At 39.1% G+C, this 23,548-nt stretch overlaps 1 protein-coding gene and 1 long non-coding RNA gene across 4 annotated transcripts in view; one reads left to right on the top strand and one right to left on the bottom strand.

The window, feature by feature from the left end:
* The window catches only part of NDFIP2 (Nedd4 family interacting protein 2), a 45,170-nt gene extending 39,954 nt beyond the window's left edge, over window positions 1–5,216 (bottom strand). For all 3 annotated transcript variants that reach the window (XM_027880914.1, XM_027880915.1, XM_027880916.1), the window contains exon 1: window positions 5,082–5,216. In XM_027880914.1, the coding sequence (XP_027736715.1) occupies window positions 5,082–5,117 (36 nt within the window). In that variant the 5' untranslated portion in view covers window positions 5,118–5,216. The remainder of the gene's footprint in view (window positions 1–5,081) is intronic.
* A 2,643-nt stretch (window positions 5,217–7,859) lies between these two features.
* LOC114056066 lies at window positions 7,860–21,572 on the top strand. The gene is made up of 3 exons (XR_003570898.1): window positions 7,860–7,995; window positions 11,164–11,193; window positions 21,433–21,572. It is a non-coding gene; the product is annotated as an uncharacterized LOC114056066 (long non-coding RNA).
* Window positions 21,573–23,548: the final 1,976 nt, after the last annotated feature.

Below are 23,548 nucleotides of genomic sequence, written 5' to 3'. Positions count from 1 at the left end.
GATTTGAGGTATATTTCCTTGTTTGCATAAAATGTATTAAAAACTTAAAAAGTTTTTCACTAAAAAGCGAACAAAATTTAAAATGTATTCCTTTAAGTATTATCTAACTAGTGGTGTTACTACTGTATTTGCAAACGTATCTCAACATTTATAATTTTTCTTCTTTGTCTTCATTAAAAAAACACGTAAAAATGTTTATGAAAATATCACAGGTATTCAAGAAAAAAAACTACTGTTAAATAGACAAATTTGTCACAGATGAAAGTGTTACAAAAATAAATTCAGAATTTAAAATGTCTATTTTTACCTTCCAAAAAAAGCAACAAAGCAGCAAGGGCAAACCATTGTCCTAAAGCATCATTTACTTCATTTCAGGAGATCCTCGGTTGTTTTTCTAAACTATTAAGAGTCTATGCTAGGTGTTTCATACGCAAATAGTCAGTGCCACAAAAAATTGTATCTTCAATGGCTAAGGCTCACTAAAAATATCATTGCAACTGTCACAAGCAGGCAACAGTAACGTTTACCACTTAATGTATCTTTACTCAGTATTTTTCAATACTATAAACTTAGTCCTCTAGATGCAGTATATCTACCAGTTATAACATCATCTCATATCTGTGTAAAGCAACAGAATTCCCCTAACATAAGCTAGCTTGATCTGTTCAGTAGCACCAATTACATAAGACTTTCCCTAAGACAATAAATACTGTAGAAAATATGCTAGATATAAGCTAGTGGTCTTATATAAAAGGCATAGAATAAACTGTATTTGTGAGTTTATTTGCTAATCACTATTAGGCTAAGTCCTCTGAAAAAAAAAAAGCAAGGAGGAAGAGATTTTTCTTTGTTCACATTTCCTGTGTAGGCTGACTTTCATGAGAGCTACAAAGACAATTTGACTTTGATTAAGGTTTTTAACCAGACAACTTTGTGAGAGTAAAGTGTCAGCAACAATGGAGTTGACAGATACGGAAAATAAAGCCTTATCTAAGTTTCTGTTTTGCTACAAAGGGTTTACAGTATAAATTTTCATCTCTTAACCCTGTTTCTAAAAAGCACACACAACTTACATTCATACACGATTGACACCTCTTGAAAAGAAAAAAAAAAAATTACAATTTCTTTATCCCTGTATAGTGCTGTACAACAACAGGCTGCCATCTCGGAGTCTTGCCTCACACATCACTTACAAACCCCCATGAAGTCCAAGTGCTACAGCAGCATGGCAAGTTCAGTAGCAGCTAAACTGACATCCCTGTGGACTCCTGCCTCCATCCAAACTGGTTTGTTACCTACCCATTTTATCACTCACCTACTTAGCTCTGACAAAACCCTAAGTCAAAGACTCATGACTACCTGACCCCATACTGGTTGCCCAAAAGTTTAATCAATAGAGACTGGGGAGAGCTAAGAATTTATTATAATTCTTGAGCAGAACAGCATATAAGTCATGCAGCCTTCAATATGATTTCTGGGCCTAAATCACTCGTATGCTTGTGAAGTCTGCCCTCTCAACTCAGTTATCTGAAAACCACATTTCACAGTAAAAATGGCAATATTGAGCTTTAACGCTCAGTTGCTCACCCAGGTTTTATGCACCAGAAAAAACAGCTGTATTTCTTTTTCTTTGTTTCAGTACAGATTCACAAAGCATCGTTCCAATCACTTTTTGGCAAACAGACTGGACTAGGAGCAGACATTTCAAACAAGATAGTAATGCACAAATAAAGGTCAGATGACAAACAGCTAGAAGGTAAAAACAATCAGGAGAATGACCACTGAATAATTTTACCATAATTTTCGTGAAATTGATGCCTGATTCAATGAAAAGCAGAATAGGGGAAGAAATAGAAAAATACAATATAAAGGAAATGACACAGCTGAACTGACTATACCTGCAAGGAATGTCCAATGCAAAATGTTTACCAACAGGATCGCAGTCATGCAAGTGTCTAAGGACAAAAGAAAAAAAAAAAAAAAAAGGGGAAGTAAAGCAAGACAAAGGTTGGCTAATTTACTTCTAATGTCACATTCCTGCAGGGAAGCATGACAAATTCTTACCCGTCAATTAGTTGTCTTTTTGTCCTATGAAGAGAGGACAAAAAAGGAGGGGCAGAAAGCAATACAAATCACGCCCGCCCGCGGCAGAGAGTTACGTAATGCTGACGTACTGCCTGCTCTTGGCTCACAACACTTACTTTGCTACAATTCCAAGTAGCAGCTTTTAACAGCTGCCTAGTTTGAACATTTTTAAACTTCTTTGTAAATAAAATGCAGACACACAAGGAGAAACAACATGTAAGAACGAAGCTTTAGAGTTATTTCCAACAGAGATTAAAAAAACAAACAAACAAACAAAATCCAAGAAAAGCTGAGGGTTAGCTTTATGATAGGACACTTTCTATTTCATAACAAGTCATAGAACTGGCTTTTAATGCTAAAGCTCAAAACTAAATTGCCTGCCAATCTTTAAGTCTTTTTTTGTCTACATTGCTTGAAGAAACCACAAATAGAAAGAGAAAGATAGCTCCTTCAGCTTCTCTGAAGTGCTACTGTCACTGCCAGGCATAGAAACGTAAGTCAGTAATTCTTTCCATAATAATATACATCTACAAATCTTTCTATCTAGATGAGAACTTGCCCTGAATAAAACCAAGCAGATCAGTTAGAAGTAAAGGCAGAATGGGTACAAAGAGAACCAAAGAAAGGTGTTTATTATTATTCATGAGAGGAAAAAAAAAGAAAAAAAGACATACAGGAAGCACAGGAGAACAGGCCAGATTCCACAAGCTTAGCACTAGGGAGTTGGATATTTATAAAACTAAATTCATAAAACATCCATAAAATGTGATATTAGTTACATTAAATCGTCTTTTTCTTCTATATTTTGTTCTTAACAACTAGGACACAACTGCAAAATCTGAAATGATCTATTGTTTAGTACCTATCACAGCCATTATGTAAGCAAATACACCCCAACACTTAAGATCACATGCTTGAATATTCAGGTGCTAATTAAGTATATTTGCAATTGCCTTGTTCCTTCCATTCCCTGACCCAAAACAGTAAATAAATAACAAAAATCTCTAGCAATCAGATATAACCAAGCAAATAAAACAACATACTCTTTCCTATGAGACAGTAAGTAGTAAGGTTTTATTTTAAAGTCTGGAGTACATCAGACTGATTTACAAAAAAATTCAACAAAACTTCACATGCTGTAATTACAAAGGCTTCAGAGAACATTTCCATAACAAAATTCAGTGCCACCAATGGACCACGCAGTTTAACATACACAGTGAACTGAGGAGGCCAGCTCATGCAGTCAAACATTAAGATATGAACTTTTGGAAGGCCACACCAAAGCACATTTACCCAAAGCTGGGCACCAGCACCATCACTGGAAGTTCCTAACAAACCTGCCATAGAAATATTACAGAGGTAGACTATTTCTTCCTTCCGTCTTACCATGTTTTTTGTAAGTCCTCTGAGGAATTGAATTAAGGTTTCACTTTTATCTGACTGAAGTTTAATATCATATGCTTTTAAGGCCTTTTAAAACACACCCAGGTTACTTCAGGCCTCAGGGAAGATAGTGTTAGTAGGCTCTTGAGAAAACGCTCTGCCAGCATTTTTGTTCTCCACTGCAGAGAAGAAGGAATGACTTTAGGACTCCTACTGATTTCAAGTTATGGAAGCATGGTGCAGGAAGAGAAGTGTGCTAGAAAGCACTGACCCATAAAGAAGTTGGCAACCAAGAGGCAACCTTAAGGCACACATCACTCATGAGAAGTCACGGGGTGCTTGGTGTGCACATCAGATACATGACAATCCCTGTAGATAAGTGCTCAAAAGCATAGCAAAATTTCCAGTGCTGTAAGACTATGCAAATAAATATTCCAAATATAATAAAGGGTTTTGACAGCATTTTTTCTTAAATCCTAACCTAGGAACAATCTGAATATAAGTATTTCCACATGCACAGAAGTAAAATGTGATTTACTTTTGTGGACATTCTTCTCACTGCTCAAGCTGTAGAACACTAACACCCCAAAATAAATAAATCAGGATTTAGTTAGAAGGTTGCAATAGAAATTTCAATTACAGACAGTAGCAAAGATTTCAGACTTCCATACCTTCAGATTGACAGCAGAGCCGTCAAGTACAAGGAACTGAAGGATAAAATTGAAACTTCTGAGGACACTAACTGCACCTAAGTAATTTTTCCACCCAATAATCAGAAAAGCTTATGTATTTTGAGTATAAGTGACATTTAAACTAATGACTGCAAGAAACAAGCAGGGCAGTCAATTTGGGCAGGAGGAAAATCTTTATATCCTAAATAATAATTTCTGTAGTGAAATTCAGGAATGAAAGAACGGGCACTTAAATTGGTCTTACTGAACTGCAAAACACTGAAGACTGTTTTTAAGGCAGTGCTCCTATATGTGCATATACACACACACACACAGAGTACCTGGCTGAAGGTCAGTCTCCTGCATTTTACAGCTCCCTTCATCCAGGCCTTACACTCTACCGTGTGCCAGACAACTACGGGCTATTAGAAATCACAGGGTTTCAGAGACTCGCTCCCCGGCACGTACTAACCAGAGACAGCTCACCCTGCCCTTCCCCAGCCGCCCCGCATCAGCCTGGGGCGCACCGCTCTCCTGCCCCGGCCGATCTCCCGGGAGCCGCCACCCCCTCCCGGGCGGGGCAGGCGCTCGGAAAACCCCATCGCTCCCGGGCCGGGACCGAGCACCGCGGAGAGCCGCGGGAGGGGAGGGCGAGCGAGCAAAGGCGATTTGCCGAGCAGGCCAGGCAGCCGCCCTCTCCGGCTGCCGGGGGGGCGAGCGGGGGCAGCGCCCGCGGCCAAGCCAGGCCCGGCTGCCAGACCCCGCCGCGGGACGGGGCAGCGCTCGGTCCCGGTCGGGCGCTGGAGGAACGCCGTGGGTCCCTGCCAGAGCCCCGCGAGTGGGAGCCGCGAACCGGGGCGAAAGGGCGCCCCGGCCGCCCCGCCAGCCCGAGGGGGCGGCGGGAGGCGAGAACCGGGGCCTCGCCGGGGACGCCGCACTCACCACTTGGTAGCGGCTGGCGGGCTGGTGGTGATCCATCCTGGCCCGGCGCGGCCGCAGCTGCTCCGACCCAACCCCGCGTCGCTCGGTCCTTCTTTCCTTCCTTCCCCCACCCGTTCGCCCGGCGCCGCCGCCGCCGCCGCCACCGCCCTGCCCCGCTGCGCCCGCCCCCGACCCGCCCCCGGCCTGCCCCCGCGGCGGCGGAGCCGGCACTGGCATCGCCTCCTGCCCGGCACGGCCCGGCCCGCCGCGCTAACAGCGGCGTTGGCTCTCCCCGGGGCTGGGGGCGTCTGCACTCCTCCTCTTCTGCTCCTGCTGTTCTGCTCCTCCTACTACTTCTCCGCCTCCTCCTCCTCCTCCTCTGCGCGGCCCCCGCCACGCTCCGCTCCTGGCGTTTCTCTCGGGGGTGCTGAGGAGGTGTCGTCGTCTTCTTCCCTGGCTCTTCACGTTTCAGCTCTGCCCTGTCAGGCTGCTGCGTCCTAAGCCCAGGGCCTTGCCCATATATTTATCACCACGGGGCGAGAAGAAGTACGATATGGCACAGAAGGCATGTTGAGGACCCGGAGAGAGATTTTGAATAGGCATCTACCTGAAGTAATGGAGGGTCGTAAGCCCGTTTGCCTAATGTTCTTGCGAAAGCAAAGCACTGTTCTGTGACAAGAAAACGTGATTTTCTTCTCAGTTCCTCCTAAAACTCTAAACGTTTAGATGCTTATGACCTCCTGGAGTAAAACCAGTAAAAAATGATACACCATTAAGGTGTATCAGAGGAGGCTGACTCATTTCTAGGTTCTCAGATTGCCAGATGTGTAGCTGTGGTAGGCAATAATTTCAAAACAGCCATAGATGCAGCTCTTGGCAGCAGCAGAGTGTTTGCCTGTGATGCAGCAGAACTGATCTGCAAGGCAGATACTCTCATGAAATTGGCTTCTCGCTCTCACTAATGGCCAGCACGCAGAACTTTAACCTGCAGCCCAGGTCATCACCTTTACGTAGGCTGCTTGCTAGTGTGGAGGCTGACCTGAGCAACAGGGTAAAGTGGTGGTGTGCAGGCAGTCATCACTGATGAGCTGGCTGAGGTCTTGAGGGAGTTAAGTCCCAATATGTGTGTGTAGGAGGGCAGAGAAGTGGAGAGTGAGCTCGCAGTTATGTTTCTAGATGGGGGTGGGAGTGAAGATAGACAGGATTATAAGAGAGGAGGCAGTGGAAGTGTGAGACTTTGTGTGTGTGCCTGGGACCTTGCTTGCAGCCCGTATCTAGCTAATGCAGCAGTTACTACAGCTATTAAAAAAAAAAAAAAAAAAAAAAAAAATTGGAAATTTCAGGCCTATCCTGTTTATTGCATTTGTTATGTTCCTGTTGCACATAAAAGCCCTAGCAGTTAGGAAACAAAGTTGGCATAGAAATGTAGGTTAGAAATGGATTAATGCTATTATTTTCCTAACAGGCTTTTCCCCTTTTTCCTCTTTAATTCTATACATAATGAATGCTTCTATGTTTAATCATTCCGTCTTAGAAGGAACAGTTATTAGTAAAGGTCATCTTGAGTTTAAGAAAGTTTGTACAGAGTGTTTCAGTGTGCTTCAGCTACCAAATAGAAGGGAATCTCTTAATTATATTGCCAGATTTCATGGGATGTGAAAATTGGACCATTCATGTAATCAGTTTAATCAGTTTAACTTCTAGCATCCTCTATATTGTTAGCAACGAGTATCTCCAAAGTAAACTGTTTCTCAAGTGTTGCATGTGACATCTCAGCCCACCAAGTTGTCACCTGATCTCCATGATTTTTTAAATGTTGTATCTCAGCTCTGTGGAGTACACTGTCCTAGAAACTCCAACTTGGACTCTAGTTAACAGTTGCCAAGTGGAATTTGAGTCTGCAAATGTTGGAATACAATTGCATAAGCATTTATTAAGATGCAACCTTCAGCTCTGAACTTGTGCAATTCATGTCCTCTAAGGGAAGAAAGGGCAGTTGGCAAGAACCAGAATGTATTTAATAGGGAAATTAGAAAATATTCCATAGTGCTTGGTAAAAGAATCAGTAGAGGCAGGGGTAGATTCAACAGAGATACTCAAGTTGTGTGTGGAGAGGGATTTTCATACTTAGGGACAAATTTTGGATGGGTGATACAGCTTATGTACCGAGACCAGGGTACTTATGGGGTTTATATCAAAACAAGTCATGTGACTACTTTAGGCTTTAAATATGTCCTTCTTTGGTTCTTATTCTTTATAGAACATTTCAGGGGTTTTTAAAGCTATGTAACCATATATGTCAATGTACTGGTAACAGGCCAAAAGAGGAAGGTCATGCATTTCTTTCTAATCTTTGTATTTTCAAAATAGTGTTTGTTATCTGTATATTTTAACTGGTTCCAAAGGTTTTGACTACGGCATAATATTAATCTATAATGTAAAGTAATTGGCAAGCACTAAGGCTCCTTCAAATCAAAGAACCACAGAATCAAAGAATGATTGATGTTGAAAGGTACCTCTGGAGGCCATCTGGTCCAACCCTCCTGCTCAAGCAGGGATGCTTAGAACAGGCTGCCCAGGACCAGAGGGGTTTTGAATATCTCCCAGAATGGAGACTCCACAAGCTCTCTGGGCAACTGAAGTCAGTGCTCAGTCACCATCACAGTAAAAAAAAGAAAGTGTTTCCTGATGTTCAGAGGGAGCCTCCTGTGTTTCTGTGTGGGCCCATTGTCCTGGTTGTGTCACTGGGCACTACTGAGAAGAGCCTGACTCCATCCTCTATGCACCTTCCCTTCAGATATTTATATACATTGATGAGATCCCCTCTGAGCCTTCTCTGCTTCAGGCTGAAAGGTCCCAGATCTTGGAGACTTTCCTCAGGAGGGATGCTCCAGTCCCTCCATCACCTTGGCAGCCCTTTGTTAGACTGTCTCCGGTAAGTCCATATTTCTCTTGTACTCTCTCGTACAGAATATATATTGAATGTAAGATACGTTTCTTTCAGAACTTTTAGGACATTATTAGTTAGATGAACAAGTCCTGTTGACTAAAACACTTTAATGCTAGTTTTAAGATTTACTTTTTCAGTTTGACCCTCTTAAATCTTAAGGGCCTACAATGACAGCAATGGTTAGCACTGTTTTCTGAATCCTGCAGAAAATTGTTTTTTTTCCGAAGAACTGTATTTAAAGAAACAGAAAGAGTGCTCTAAATAGCATGTAGTCAAAATAGTTTCAAATTTACATTTAAAAGAAAGTATTGCTTCAGATTCCTTTTAGGAAAAAATACGCTTAATTGCTGTTAGTCAGCAAGTTTGTGACAGTTTAAACTTTGCTCCACAATGAAAATGAGCCAAGAAAAGAATCTTCTTGGTAATAACAGTTCTTGCAAACACAGTTCTGTGAAAAGTTGACTTGAAGGACAGGATCTGAATTCACACAAGTCCAAATGTAATTGCACAAAGGCAAGCAGAGCAGGACTGTTAGCAATTTTAATCTTGTTTTTAATTCACTATTCAATCAGTGGCTAGAAAATAAGAAAGCAAGGTACTTATCTTTACATTTATTCATCTGTATAAACCTATTCAAATTTTTAAAGTTTCTTATGGAACTAGGTTAATTTTATCCTAATAAACATACAAAAAACCAATACTGCATATTTATACTATTCTACAATTTTGTACTGTTTTAAGTAAATATTACATTTACTGTCATGTTTTGCTTGCTGTACTGTATAAAGAATTTAAACTAAAATCTATACATTCCTATCCAGAAAATGAAAAAAAAGGTACAATTTTGGGGTTTATAGCTTTGTTTTTAGCATGTGTTTTTTAACCTCTAATGCAGATGATGTCAGTGGGAAATAAATAGGATTTTTCCTGATGTAAATCTAATGAAATGAATGTACCTAATTTACTTATGGACAGACCTGAAAGCGGGCTGTGAATTTACTGACTGTATTTATTTTCTCACTATTTTCAAACTTCTTTATTAACCTACTTGGTTTTAATTCCATGTTCTTGGTTGTGTAAACTGCATAAAGTTTGTGATCTCTATATGGGCTTAGATAGTTTCTTTTAGAAAGTTGGCTTAAACAAAAAACTGGAACTGAATTTCTTAGTAAGAAACAGCAGGAGGTTGGCTTGGTTTTCTTCATCTTTTCTCCTCCTTTTTTAGGCAACATAGGCAATGCCAGAGCCATCATTAACAGGAACACTGAGCTACTTTTAAGATTTCATAGCTGAATACAGATTTTTGATTACATTGCCATCATCTTTGTTCAGTGTCTACATACATGTGTATAGTCTTACAAGTCTGGTCTTTGGGTATGTCCAAACACCGTGCAGATATATCTGAACAAGCTCTAAATGTCATTACTGCAACACAGTGCTCAGGTTGGGAAACATCTCAAATATTTCCCTTGGTCTAGGACAGATTTTGCAGCCTGCATGGATCTTTATATTGCCACACCTATTTCCTATTAAATCACAGAGACAGTTTTGAACTAGTTCAGGTATATTCTGACGGGCTCCTCATAGCTGTGCATAGCACAGCTGTACGCTTAAGCTAATAGCATAGATCCCTTCATCTCTGTTGTGTCTCTTACAACTTAGATTAATTACCTTTGCTGGCCACAAGCATGGTTAATGCAGGAGACCATAGAAGTGAAGTAACATCATCTTCCAAAAAGGCATAGCTGTGCTTCAGACGAATTCATGCTCACATTAGCAGCAGTTACAGCTTCTTCAGTACCGCGCAGTGGCTTTGCAGGGGAAAAAAAAGAGCATAATGAGCTGCCACTGCAAGATGATTGCTTAGCCAATTTTGTGGAGTAAGCTATGAATCTAGAGGAAATGGTACGGAGTCCACAAATAAAGACTGAGGTAGTGTCTTGTCTTCAGAGTGCTTGTCTCTCAGAGCAGATTCTTCTTAAAAAGTCGTATTTCCACATAATGTGACACAAACTGGATTTTGTTATGAAGAATGAATGCAGAGGCTGCCAGTGTTTCACACAGGTGACAGAGGAAGGTCTAACAGTAAGAAGGATCTGTGAAGTCCCACCTGTTTGGAGAGGTACGTGTACTATGAGAGAAGTCCGTTCAAAGCAGAAGAATCACAGGAGTAAACACATCAGTGTGTATCAGTTTGAAGTTGTTTTCTTTAAAACTAATTTGTCTCTTAAAAATCTATGAGTTTATAACAATTTTTTTTAAATCCCTTGAAAAATAATATAATAATTTAAATATTTGTGTGTAATGAACACTGATGTGGACACTACCTAAAAAATCCCTAAATGTAAAAACTGAGAAGTAACTAGAATTTTTTTAAAATTTATATGGCCTAGCTTTTTCAGTATGTTTTGAGTTACAGATCTGATGTTAGACACCCAATCTTGACAGTTGCCAACATGTGCTGTTATGTAGATATACAGTGTTTAAAAAACAAAAAAATCCCCGTATGGCTTTCAAGTTTCTATTTAACAAGTGGGGTTGAATGGAGTGTGCAGAAGTCAATTAGCCTCAATAAAACCAATGACAGTGAAGTTGAAATACAGAATAAAGAATGTAAATACAACAAACTGTGAAGGAATGTGAGAAATATGTGAGAAAATAGCTCCAATTAGAAAACAAAAACCAAGAAAACAATCTCCAAACCCTTGAGATATGTTGGGGGGAAAAAATAAAGGAAATGGTAGATAATACAGACGTCTGCAGGCTTAGTGCACTGAGAGTCAGTACAGATGCAAGAAGAAATCCAATGCTGTTATGAAGTCTTATTTGGACAAGACATTTCCATTCTGATCTTGGCAATACTTGTCATTTTTGTAATGTCAGTAAGGTATGATTAAGTAGAAAACAGTTTAAACATGTATTCCTTAGGAAAAAAGATATTCAATCCATCAATCCATTTATCTGAAAGCTATGTTATTTTTTAATTTTTTTAATACGCAAAAAAAAAAAAAATCTCAACAGGTAAGGCCTTGATACTCTCTGAAAATCATTTTGTTATAGAATTAGAAGAGGAAAGACCAAGTAACTCCATGCTCTTGCAGTGCCAATATTACTTTAAAGTATTAATTGCAGTGCATGGTTTCTGTCCTACAGGAAGAGAGGGGAGCTGAATATATATTCATGGTAAGTTACTGCTAGGTCATGAAGTCTAATGAACTGGCGTTTCTCCTAACACTTATAACGCAGTATAAAAATCTATTAGAAAAAGATATAAAATGAAAATTGTCTTTTCAATATCAAAATTATGCTGATCATTCAAATTAGATGTGCTATGACACTGCCCTGCACAGCACTGACAATGGTTATGTTCTAAATAACCTTCAGTCTCTTCATCATTGTATATGTTATCCATATATAGAGCTCTTGAGCAGGCCTTATGCCCAAATTGATTTTCTTCTATATAAAGCTCTGTATGAATTACAAACCTCCTTTATTAGGAACCACCCTTTTATTCTATGTTTGTAATGCAACTGCATTAAAAAACGCAGTGTTACAGTGCTGTTGAGCTGTTACACTGGCTCCTTGTAATGCTAGTTTAGTCTCCTTTGAACATAAGTCAAAATATAAACAGAAACAGAGCAGAATATAACAGAAATGTTGTTAACCACCATATCATCAGCCAGACCTATCCAGCTGCAATGCTAACTCAGCCTAAATTCTAAGGCCCCATGCCTTGAGTTTCCTGTTGAGTAAGCATTCTGTATCTTGGTTCAAGTGACTCTTCAAATGACTTTTAGAGGATTTATGATATACATAGTTTTTACCTATTAGCTAGCCACATAAGCTTAGGTGGCATGTGAATATGACCACTTACCTCAACAGATACTTTGTTAAACGTGGGGAAAAAATGTTCTTTTTTCACTAGTCCAGCATGTTAGCAGTCAAACAACATTGTGTCCCGCTGCTAGAATACAGTGTACTATTTCAGTTAGAGGCACTTGCCTAAATTCTATCCAGACACACTCAGGAACTAATAATGTGCAAAACATAGTCAAAACTGTAATTAAAATTGATCAAGTCTTTTCCATACTCTTGTTTTCAAAAACATGTAGCTCTCTGGAAAAAAAAGCCTAGTTTAGTGAATCTGAGTGGAAGTGTCCATCAACATCTGAGCTGACCCAGGCCTCCAGTGGCAGAAAGGAAAAATAAATTTGGAGAAATAATCTTTAGTGGTGATTTCCTCTGAAGCCAGCTTTTGTTCAATTGTGTGGTGTGTGTAGGTAACTTCAGGCATGATATTTCACCATTCCTGCCAGTTTTGAGGCAAAAAAGGCAGTGCTATGTTTGAGTGTCTTAAATGCATCTGGGAATGTACAGAAGTGCTCTAAACCAATCAGTTCACTAAGGGTTTGATGCTTCATGTGGTGATGTGAGTTCAGCTAAATGAAAGGAGGAATTCTTATCTTGAAATATTTGTCAGCTGTGCTGCCCAGATTTATTCTACTACAGAGCAGTTAGCTCACCTAAATTTAGATATCTCTGTCACAGATGTCTGTATCAGATCCAGATATCCAGATATTTTTATAGTGAGTGGAGAAAAACAGGCACTTTCATGATGCAATTCATCTCATTTTAAGGTAAACGCTCCTGGTCCTCTCAGTGGGCACCACTGAAAAATGTCTGGCCACCTTTTCTTTATTCCCTCTGTTCAGGTATTTATACACATGGATGGGATCCTCCTTAGCCTCTCTTGTCCATGCCCAACTGTCTCAGCCTCGAGGAGTCAACAAGAAAATGTTCTTTCCTGGACTTTATACTTACAAACGAGGAAGAATTGGTCAGGGATATGAAAGTTGGAGAAGCCTTGGCTGACTGGCCATATGACCACTGGGGTCACATAATCAAAGAGAATACAGGAGGAGGAGTATCCAAAGAGGAGGAAGCTGGGCAAAAATCAGGGCCACAAGTCTGCACTTCAGGAACTCAGATTCCAACTTCTTCAGAGAGCTTCTTGGAATAATCCCATAGGATATGACCCTGCAAAGAAGAAGGGTCCAGGAGAGCTGGTTGATATTCAAATATCAGTTCCTTCAAGCTCAAGAAAGCTCCATCCCAGCAAGTAAGAGATCAAACAAAGGTAGCAGGAGACCTGCATGGATGAGCAAGGAGTTCCTACATTAATTCCGACATAAAAAGGAAATGCACAAGATGAGGAAGATGATAAGTGACCCAAAGAGTAGGCAGAATGTATCTTTAATAAGGGTATATTTGTCAGAAAAATAGCAGAAGGTACTTCATCTCAGTGCTGGAGCTCATTTTATTTTATTTTATTAGGATATCTCATTTGATTAGCCCCTTCTATCTGGAAAGTTGAGGAAAAGAATACTTAAGGGCTAATTTTACTCACCACATAATAAGTGGAAAGAGAAGACAGAGGGAGAGAATATTTTAGGGTTTAATTCTAGGTATAGGAGACAAGTCTTCTGTACTTCTGGAACTTTATTCACATGACAACCATATTCTCTTGCAGGTGAAAACCTTGTGGGCATCAACCACTGTGCAAGTTCTGCAGTGTGGCCATAGCAAAAATAAAAAGAAACACAGACCAGGTGTGTATCTCAGAAAAAAGAATGACTGACTAAGGATCAGGACCATGGCATGTTGCAGCCTTAAGTCTGTAAGTACACTAAGTAAGAATTAAATGAGCTTATTTCTGTGTCACTTGGAATACTCTGCAGTGGGAGCTTGCAGGAGTGCTGGATTATATGCTGACAATACTGTTATAAGGCTGTTTGCACTGACAAATATAATAAGAAACAACACGGTGGGGAATGAAAATGGAAGCCTCTGTAAAATCTGTAGACAATATTAAGTCTCAGAAAGAAGAGAAGCCACCAGACAAGGAGAAACAGCTGAAAAATAATTGACAAGAACCTTTGGAAACTTAGAAACCAACAGATGGGAGAAACCATATTGTCTAAGATGCTGGCTAATACTTTGAGAGAGTTTGACTGGAACTAAGAAATATAGCCAAAACCAGGTATCTGATATATGTATAACATACTGTACATAGTAGATTTTGGTATAACATGAAATTGTGAACCAATGAATAAGGAGAAAGCAAACTGTGTTAGCAAGTATGTAATAATGGCACTAAGCAGACCTGTGAGCAAGGAGGAGGAAACCATTGACACCAACATCATATTTTCAGTAAAGAGAAGTAAAAAAGCTGCCCTTATCACACCATGAATGATTTGCAATGACACCCTCCCCTCCTAAGCAGAAGCCATCAACCTCAGGACATGATCTCTGTCGCCAGCGCGACAGTGGAAGGGTGAGCATAATACCATAGAAAGGGACAATTACTATAAAGTTTGAGTATTTTGATTTTCACTATTTCATTACAGAGATGAGCTGTAATGTTTGGATTATTGGGCATATAATTCATTGTATCATTGTGTCTAGATTAATAATAATTCTTTAATTAGACTATCAAGACTTTAATTAGACTAGCAGTAAATTCCCTGTTTGTCACCCACATAAACTGCACAAGTTGTATCACACCAAATCGGCAGGGGTGATCTAAGCTGTAATATAAATTTAACAAATTAGTAGTAAGTTTATAGAAAAACCTAGTTTGTGGGCAACCTAGGTTCTTAAGCCTTGATGCAACTACAAACTCTATTGATTTGATTTCCACGGACTCTAACAGAAGCTGGGGCAGCAATCTCATTTATAGGCATCTAGCTATACCCTGTGTGCCTTCAAAAAGAAAACAAATTTGTGTTTTGACATTCTGATTGTATAACTGAAAAGATCCCAGGTACCAGCAGTAGATTCATGGATGCTAAGCACAACAGTCAGCATCACAGAATCATAGCTTAGTCACAGAATCATAGTATGAGACGTGCAGAAGTCAACTAGTTTAGAACTCTCTGCTCAAAGCAGGCCCAGTAAGGTCAGGTTACTCAGGCCATGCCCAGTCAAATTTTGAATATCTCCAAGGATGGACAGTCTGTTTCAACTGGAGTCCACATTAACTCTGTCCATTAACTCTTGGTTGCCTGTTAAAAGGACTTCTCTGCTAATTTTAGACAAGGGTTAATGAAACACTGAGGAACTCAGTGTATAATCACTGTTGCATGTGTCATCATATGTGAATCGGTGTCAGGGAGAGGATGCTGGTCTAAATGTTTGTAGGTTTTTTTGTCTGACTCAGTCTAGTTATAATGCTTTTATACAACCTCAATTTTCTTCCTTCTTCAGCAGTTTTTGGAGATAAAGTCATAACTCAGATGGAAGAAAGCTCCTCTCATATAAACTCTTCATATATTTTTTAGCAGAAGAAGCCAGTGGACACAAAAATAATTGGAATCATACCAAGGCATGCATATTTATAGCACCAGATGTTTGAGTGAACTGGAGGACCCTTAACTCCATCTGAACCAGATGCTGATATGTGGTAGGTTGACCTTTGCTGGATGCCAGGTGCCCACCTAGCCACTCTATCACTCACCTTCCCAGTCGGACAGGGGAGAGAGTAAGATGGAAAACAACCCATGGTTAGGATACGGCAATTTATTTAAAACAAAACCAAAGCAAAAGCTTCTGCGTGCAAAAGTAAAGTGAAAGATAACACGGTTTATTCTCTAATTCCCATGAGCAATGATGGTCACCCACCCGTGAGAAGCAGGGCTTCAGCACACATGGTTCCTTAGCAGGCAGCCATTGGAGACAATGAATGCCTGCCTTCCTGCTCCTTGCCTCAGCTTTTATATCTGAGCTGTCATCATACGGTCTGGAATATCCCTTTGGTCAGTTTGGGTCAGATGGTCTACCTGGGCCCCCTCCTAGGATCTTACCCTCGATTAATGAAGGAACGTTACAGCGCTGATGCTCTGCTTAGCAGTAGCCAAAGCACTGGTGTGTTATCAACACCCCTCTAGCTACCAATGCAAAGCACAGCACTGTGAGGACTTCTGTGGGGAAATGAACACCATCTCAGCCAGACCCAATACACCATAAGAACAGAGCTAAGAGGGGAAAAAAGACAGCTTTTCAGGCTTCTTTTTTTTTTTTTTTTTTTTTTTTTTTTTTTTTTTTTTTTTTTTTTTTTTTTTTTTTTTTTTTTTTTTTTTTTTTTCTGAAAAAAAAAAAAAGGTACTGCTTAAAGAGGAGATATTTGTATCGTGGGAGTTTAGGAATCTGTCACAGAATTAACCTCTACTAATTCTGAGAAGGCTGCTTATCACAAGGGTACAAAGTTCAGATTTAACAAAGGACAAAGCATTATGGATTTTAGCTGTAACTTGTTACTTTGCTGTTTCTAAACATTATACCTGAATGATATTACTGAGAAATGTAGTGATTCATACGTTAGAATAATAGCGAAGGAGTCAGAGAGGATAATAGTGAAGCAGTCAGTATACAGGAAATCAGTGCTAGTATCCCCTATTTTTGAAATTGAAGAGGCTAATACCATACACTCTTATGCTACTTCTCTCCAAATCTGGATGCCAAATTAATATTTCCAAAAGATCAAGTTGCTAATTCATTTCATTATTAGTACTGTTGCCACTAAAGGTGAGTAATTATATTTAGTGCCCTTTAGAATTGGTTTATGTGATCATCATCTCACAGCCAGGCTGTAAGAGCTCTTAAATCTGAAAGACTTAGATTAAATACCTATATCAAGAAAAAAAAACCCCACTTCCGATGCGAAAAACAAATTACTAAGGCAAAGATGACAATGAGTCAGTCTATCGATGGCCCCAATACTAAGTGACTGGCTTACTTTCCCACAGCATGAGTAGGAAAAAACCCAAATCACTGTGTGGTGACTAGGCTTCTTTCATTCTTCGTATCTTCAGTACCGAAGTCTGGCAATACTGAGGACACGAGCACAATCCCAACAGACACTGCTAACTAGAATATGTCTTAAATATGCACAGCACAGCTGGAACATTCGTGGACAAGTGCTCCAACTTGATTCTTCAGCAAAATAAACAACTATATGTTGACTTTGTATTGAATGTCATGCATAGTTCAAGATTTGGAGAATCTGCCTCCAAATCTGTGACTTATTTATGCCCACAATAACCAGGAAAAGATGCAGATCTTAAATCACTCTGATGTTTTCACAAAATGAAGCAAACAAAAGTGAGTGTAATGATTGTGATTTTTGAATAATACCTTCATGATTCAGTATCTCTTTCAGACTCTAAAATCTGCTACAATTTTATCTTCTTTTTACTTCACGGTGAAATCTAATTTTCTCTCATAGTAGCACCCAGGCAATGATACAAACTGACCAACTTCCCATTATGAGATTAAAACAGAAAAAGTATCTAATGTGGAGACCCTCAGCACCAGTTATCTCGTCAAGAGCGTGGCAAAGGGTGAAAAAAGACATAAATAGAAGTTATCTGGTGTTTTATGAAAGCACAGAGTTAGTTTACTAGGGCCATAGGAGGATCTTAAATGTCTGTTTTAATTTTAAGATAAATAAACACATGTTGTTGACAGCAATGAGAGATTAAGGTTATTTCTTAATTGCAGGTAAATATAGTTGAAATTGCTGTTGCTGTGAACTTTGCTATAGAAAATTCATAAATGCATAGGAATGAAATCTTCCTGAAAAACCGTTTCTTTCCTGTAAATTCCTGTGGAACAAAAGCATAAATCCTGCAAAAGCTCTCATTCTCATGAATGGGGTACTTAAAAAGAAAAGAGGATAAAACCAAGGTTATGTAGCAGCTAACTGTAAGGGAAAGTATGTTTTCCCTGGCTACCTCAGAAGAGTTACTACATTGTCTGGCATTCTTCTGAAGCAGTGTCCTTGTCTGAACAGAGGCTGGATGAAAGCTCTGACATTGCATTTTATCAGAGGGAGGCACAAATGCTGAAGATGTGCCAAAGTACACATTAGTGTTTGATTTTTTAAAAATACCATTGTGTCCAAAGCTAAAGAGCAAATACAACTTTATATCTTGGTACAATAATATGTTGTCACTTCAGCAAAGTATGAATAATTGATCCAGTGAGTCATTATAATTTCTTTTTAAATTAATCTAGAGTAAAATAATAGTGCCTTTTGCAATAACAGCTAGGACCACAATAGTAGAACTTCCTATGCTTAAAATAAGCAAGGCTAAACTAAACGTCTATGAACCATAAGGGCCAGATATGTCCCTGCATGTCCCTAACTGCTTTCATATGCTCAAAGTCGTGAAGCAGCTTTAAAAATACGATTTGTAAATCCCAATGAAATAAATTCTCAGGTGTCATCGAGCTCCTATATTGCTCCAAACCTTTTTTTTTTGGAATTATTATTTTCTGGAATAGAGTTGCTATCCCATGGATCAGAACACAGATTACTGGACTTTAAAAAACATAGCCATAAAATAACTTTTGGCAGTTACTAGACTTGTCCCAGTTCCTGGGAAAGTAAGGCTGGATGACTGCAATTATTTCCTTTTACTGTCTCCCTTTGCGTAGTTGTGCTACACAGCTTACCAAATCAATTGGAAATGGTAGATTAGAAAGAGATAAACAAACAACCTCAGCCCCACTTTTTTCCCATCATTTTAGTCTCTAGGTGAGGGTCATCTGAAATTCCCTGGGACAGTCAAGGCATATCCCAGGGAATGGGATATGTCTTGGAATACAGGGCTGGCTGAACCTAAGGAATAGCTCAGCTTTTTGTGGTGTCTGAGGGCATCTATCTGAGATACCCGAGGGCCTTTGAAATTGCAGTTGAAAGTTAAGGAAAATTAACTGATCTTTTGTATCTTTTCTGTCTAATTCTCTTCCTTCTCCCCACCCAGCTCAGGAATCCCACAGAGCATCCTCATAGGAAAAGAAGGAGATCACAGGATCAATTCATTTTTTTTTAACTAATAAAATTATCTTTCTGAAATATTTTTTTTAAGTTCTTAAAGTTTAAAAATGGACAGGCTAGCTTAAATTTTCACAGAAACAAATCATTAGTAAGTGAAACAGAAACAAATCATTGGTAAGTGAAACAGAAACATGCTGACAACAATGGCACAACAGATGAGTAAAATACTATATAGATCCACTAAGAATGTGCTGTAACAAGAAAAATGCTCAGACAAATAATGGGTGATTTTATATTATGCAGATACAGGAGGAAAGGTGTGTAGGGAAAAAGAATATTCTGGAAAAAAGTCTTTTATGCCTGCCTTTTTCCCAGATCTAGCAGTTATCTAGTAAGTTAAAGTCTCTCTCCCACATGTTGAGAGACATTTGTCCCACACAAATAAAAATGTTGCCTCATTTCTATTTATGGGTGGATTGTCACAAAAATCATAACCCTATTTCCACACATATTTTAAAAATCAAACAAACAGTAAACTTTAGAGGAGATAGAGCAAAAGATCAAGAATACTGAGAACAACTAGGACTTGAACTGTCAGTCTCTTTTCTAGCCATTATCTGACTGTGCTGGAAAATAACTTTTTTCCTGGGATTTTATTTGGACAATAAAGTATCAGAGAAACTTAGAATGGTTTTGGTTGGAAGGAACTTTAAAGATCATCTAGTTCCAACCCCCTTACCATAATCAGGGACACCTTCCACTAGACCAGGTTGCCCCAAGAACCGTCCAACCTTGCCTTGAACACTTCCAAGAATGGGGCATGCACAGCTTCTCTGGGCAACTTGTTCCTGTGTCTTTCCACCTCTCTCAGTGAAGAATTTCTTCTTAATACCTAATCTAAACCTTCTCTCTCCCAGTTTAAAGCCATTCCTTTCCTTGTCCTGTCACTACATCCCCTTGTCCTGTCACTACATCCCCTTCTAAAAAGACCCTCTCTGTCTTTCTTGTAGGCCTGTTTCAGGTGCTGGAAGGCTGCCCAGAGCTGCCTTTTCTCTAGGCTGAACAACACCAGTCCTCCCAAGCTTTCCTCGTTGGAGAGGTGCTCTATCTCTCTGATTAACTTCGTGCCCTCCCCGCCCAGGACTTGCTCCAACCGGTCCATATCCTTCCTGTGGATAGAGCTGGATGCAGTGCTCCAGGTGGGGTCTCACCACAGCAGAGTAGAGGGGCAAAATCACCTCCCTTGCCCTGCTGGCCACACTGCTTTTGATGCAGCCTGGGATACAACTGGCTTTCTGGGCTGTGAGTGCACTTTGCTGGATCATGTCCAGCCTCTCACCCACCAGCACCCCCAAGTCCTTCCTGCAGGGCTGCTCTCAATCTGTTCATCCCCCCTCCTGTACCTGGTATCAAGACAATCCTGATACCATGGATTGTCTTGACTCAGGTGCAGCACCTTACCCTTGGCATATAATAACCTTGCATTTGGTCCTATAATATTTCTTCCTGGAATCTGACTGGGTTGCAATCAAGTATTACTGAAAATTAAAGCCTATGGACAGTAATTACACTAGTCTAATAGCCTCTACCTCCCAAGCATTTAATATTTAAGGAATATCCATAGCTTGCATTATTCATATTGACTTCTTTTCTATATTAGATATGTAGAGTTTACAGATGTGCTTTACATATTCAAAGTTATAAGTTCAAAAGTTACTTTGAAAAATTAGGATGCCAGCTGGTGGCCACTTAACTTCTGTCTGTCAGAATACTAATAAGGGAAGTTAACTGTAAATCTGTGAAGCAGTGAAAGGGAAGGAAAAACAACAACAACCAACCTTTGGCACAATAAAGAATGGGAACTTGGCTGGGTTGCTCATAAAATGCAGTGTTTGAGAGGAATTCCATTAAAGATAGGGATATCATATGATATTAATAAAATAGACTTGTGGGTTTTAAAACTGTGTGAACATTATAGCTGATCTTGACACAAACAAGGAGGCCATCAGATGGTATAACAAGTGAAATAATAACAAGCACCATTTTCGTAAAGGCTGGAAAGAACAGCTGAGAACTGATATGCCTCACAGATCATATGTCTTTGGAAAAAGAATCTCTGGCAGATGAGAGGCCAAGGGTCAGCCTTGGGTTGGGGTCAGCCCTGGCCTCTAGGTTGCACAAAATGTCTCACTCCCTCCATTTCTTGCTCCCAAAATCTGCCAATAGTAGATGCTCAGAGAAGCGGGGTAAGAATAAGATAAGCATATAGTGACACATCACAGGATAATTGCCCAAGTTCCAGTAGCCTGTTGCTTGCAAAACATATGCAAGTTTTTGCATTTAACAGTTCCCATTGTTTTTCCTTCAATACATTTGATCATTGCTTTTTGAACTCCTATGACATTTTAATATTCCAGTGCCACATGGCCAGGACTTCTACAGTGTGTGAAGAAGTATTTCCTTTTCTGATACCCTTTACTAGTTTTTTTTCAAATAGACAATCAGCAGTTGATCTCTACTCTCACTCTCCACCCGACTTATGTAGACTGCTGTTATCTTTCTTTGAGTCTTCTCTTTTTCAGATCTCCAAACCAGTGAAGAGTTGATGATAGAAGCATTGCCTATATAGATCTGAAGGACATGGAATGGGGTAAAAGGAATAGAAGATGCTATCACTGCAGTGGAGAAGATCTGACAGAGAATGAAAGTGGGCACCGTTTTATTTAAATATATAAGGTTTGTTTATCACCTTTTTATTTATTGAGAGAAGTAAGCTTCTTAATTATGGTGTAAGCAAACAGCTTCTTCTGGAAGCTAATATGGCTAATATTTTTCAAAATAAACAAGATGAAATCAGGTTTCTTGAGAACAGCAAAATAACATACTGGTAAATCTCTTGATTAATTATGAAATGAAAAAGATAAAAAGCTTAATAAGTTAGGTTTAGTAGTCTGAAGATATCTCAGTGGAACAGATGAACAGCTTCATATAACAACTTTGGAGAAAGCATGACAAGATTAAATTGGTAGATTATCATGACATCTCTATCATTAATACCATCTCCATCAAAGGAAATGAGAAGGGAACATCAATATGAGATTTAGAAGAAAGGTACTCCTGGGGGATCAAATATTTTATAGTTGTCAATTACTCAATAAAAACAAGGAAAATAATATTAAATAAATGTTTTAGAAAATCGGGGGGAGGGGGAAAGCACATCATGACATTCTATAAAATAGCCTTGGGTTTTGATGAAAAGTTAGGAATCTCAAAATGTTTAAATAAAATTAGATGTTTGAGGCTGAAAAATATATTATATAGATAATGAGGGAAATCTCTCCACTGTATCAGTTTAGGAATACTCTGGGATGTACTGTATCTTCTTTAAAATGACTACTTAAAAAATTATATAATAGAAGATAAAATTTTCAGAATATCACAAATACAGAAGAGTTCCACCATCTCTTTAGGTAAGTTAATAATATAGTTATGATGGAAGATATATAAGATGTGGAAAAAATAATTATTGGATTTGAACAAAAGAATTTAAGATCAAAAAGTAGAAGAAACTTATTATTGCAAGCTGACAAATTATATTAGCCACCAGCCTGTAAACAAAAATATCAGTAAGTTAAAAGTAATTTAAATGTCTACAAGCATTAACTGAGAATTCTTTGGGGACAGAGTAAATTAAGGTGTGGATGCAAAGGCAGAATGCTTATAATTATTCTTCAGATAATTTCAGCACCAAAAATTAATTTTGAAATACTTTCCATATAAAAGATACTTAAACACATTGGTTTTTACAGATGGAACATTTGAGTAAGAAAGACAATTCAATATATTATAAAATTTAGTACCTATTTATATTTGGGTTACTGAATTTTGTTTTTCATTAAATTTATAGGGACGTGATTGTCATTTGAATTTTCCATCCCTTCTTTGAGAATACCTTGAAATAGTAAATAGGTTCAAAAGGAAGAATATACTCAAGTGTCATTTTCATAGGAAATAGGCTGGTTTCACTCTCCCTAAACATTTTTCACTTTGAGTTTTTGAAGGATCATCACCTCTCAAGGACCACTGAAGACTCTATGTTCTTTAACGGAACTAAAAATTTGAGACAGTCGTACCATCCAAAAAAACTAATGTAACAGCATGTAATGCAATGCTGTACAATACTGAAGCAGCTGTTTTTCTTACTGAAGCAATCTGAGGACTGATGAACATCAAAATACTGAGTTGCAAGTTATCCCTTTGATATTTTCACGGTTCACTGAAGCTGAAAGAAGCTGTGCACTTCAAGGAGTGAAATCTTTTTTTTTTCACCCTTTGAGCATTTAACATGAGGATATTTGCAGCCTGAAAGTTGTTAGTTTAACAACTAGTTTTTAGACGTAGAATCATAGAATAGATTGGATTGGAAAAGACCTCCAAGATCATCAAGTCCAACCCCTGATCCAACTCCAATTACTATAGCAGGACACTAAGGGCCACATCCAACCTCTGCTTAAAAACCTCCAGGGATGGTGAATCCACCACCTCTCTGGGTAGGCCGTTCCAATGCCTGATTACCCTCTCTGTAAAGAATTTCTTCCTAACATCTAACCTAAACCTCCCCTGGCAGAGCTTGAGCCCATGTCCCCTTGTCCTATTGTTGGTTGCCTGGGAGAAGAGACCAACCCCCACCTGGCTATA

The sequence above is a fragment of the Empidonax traillii genome, unplaced genomic scaffold (assembly GCF_003031625.1).
Source record: "Empidonax traillii isolate 1590-97213 ecotype Southwest subspecies unplaced genomic scaffold, ASM303162v1 scaffold78:size1262613, whole genome shotgun sequence".
NCBI lineage: Eukaryota > Metazoa > Chordata > Aves > Passeriformes > Tyrannidae > Empidonax > Empidonax traillii.
Note: the sequence above shows the minus strand (reverse complement) of the source record. Positions and strands in the feature narration are given on the sequence as shown.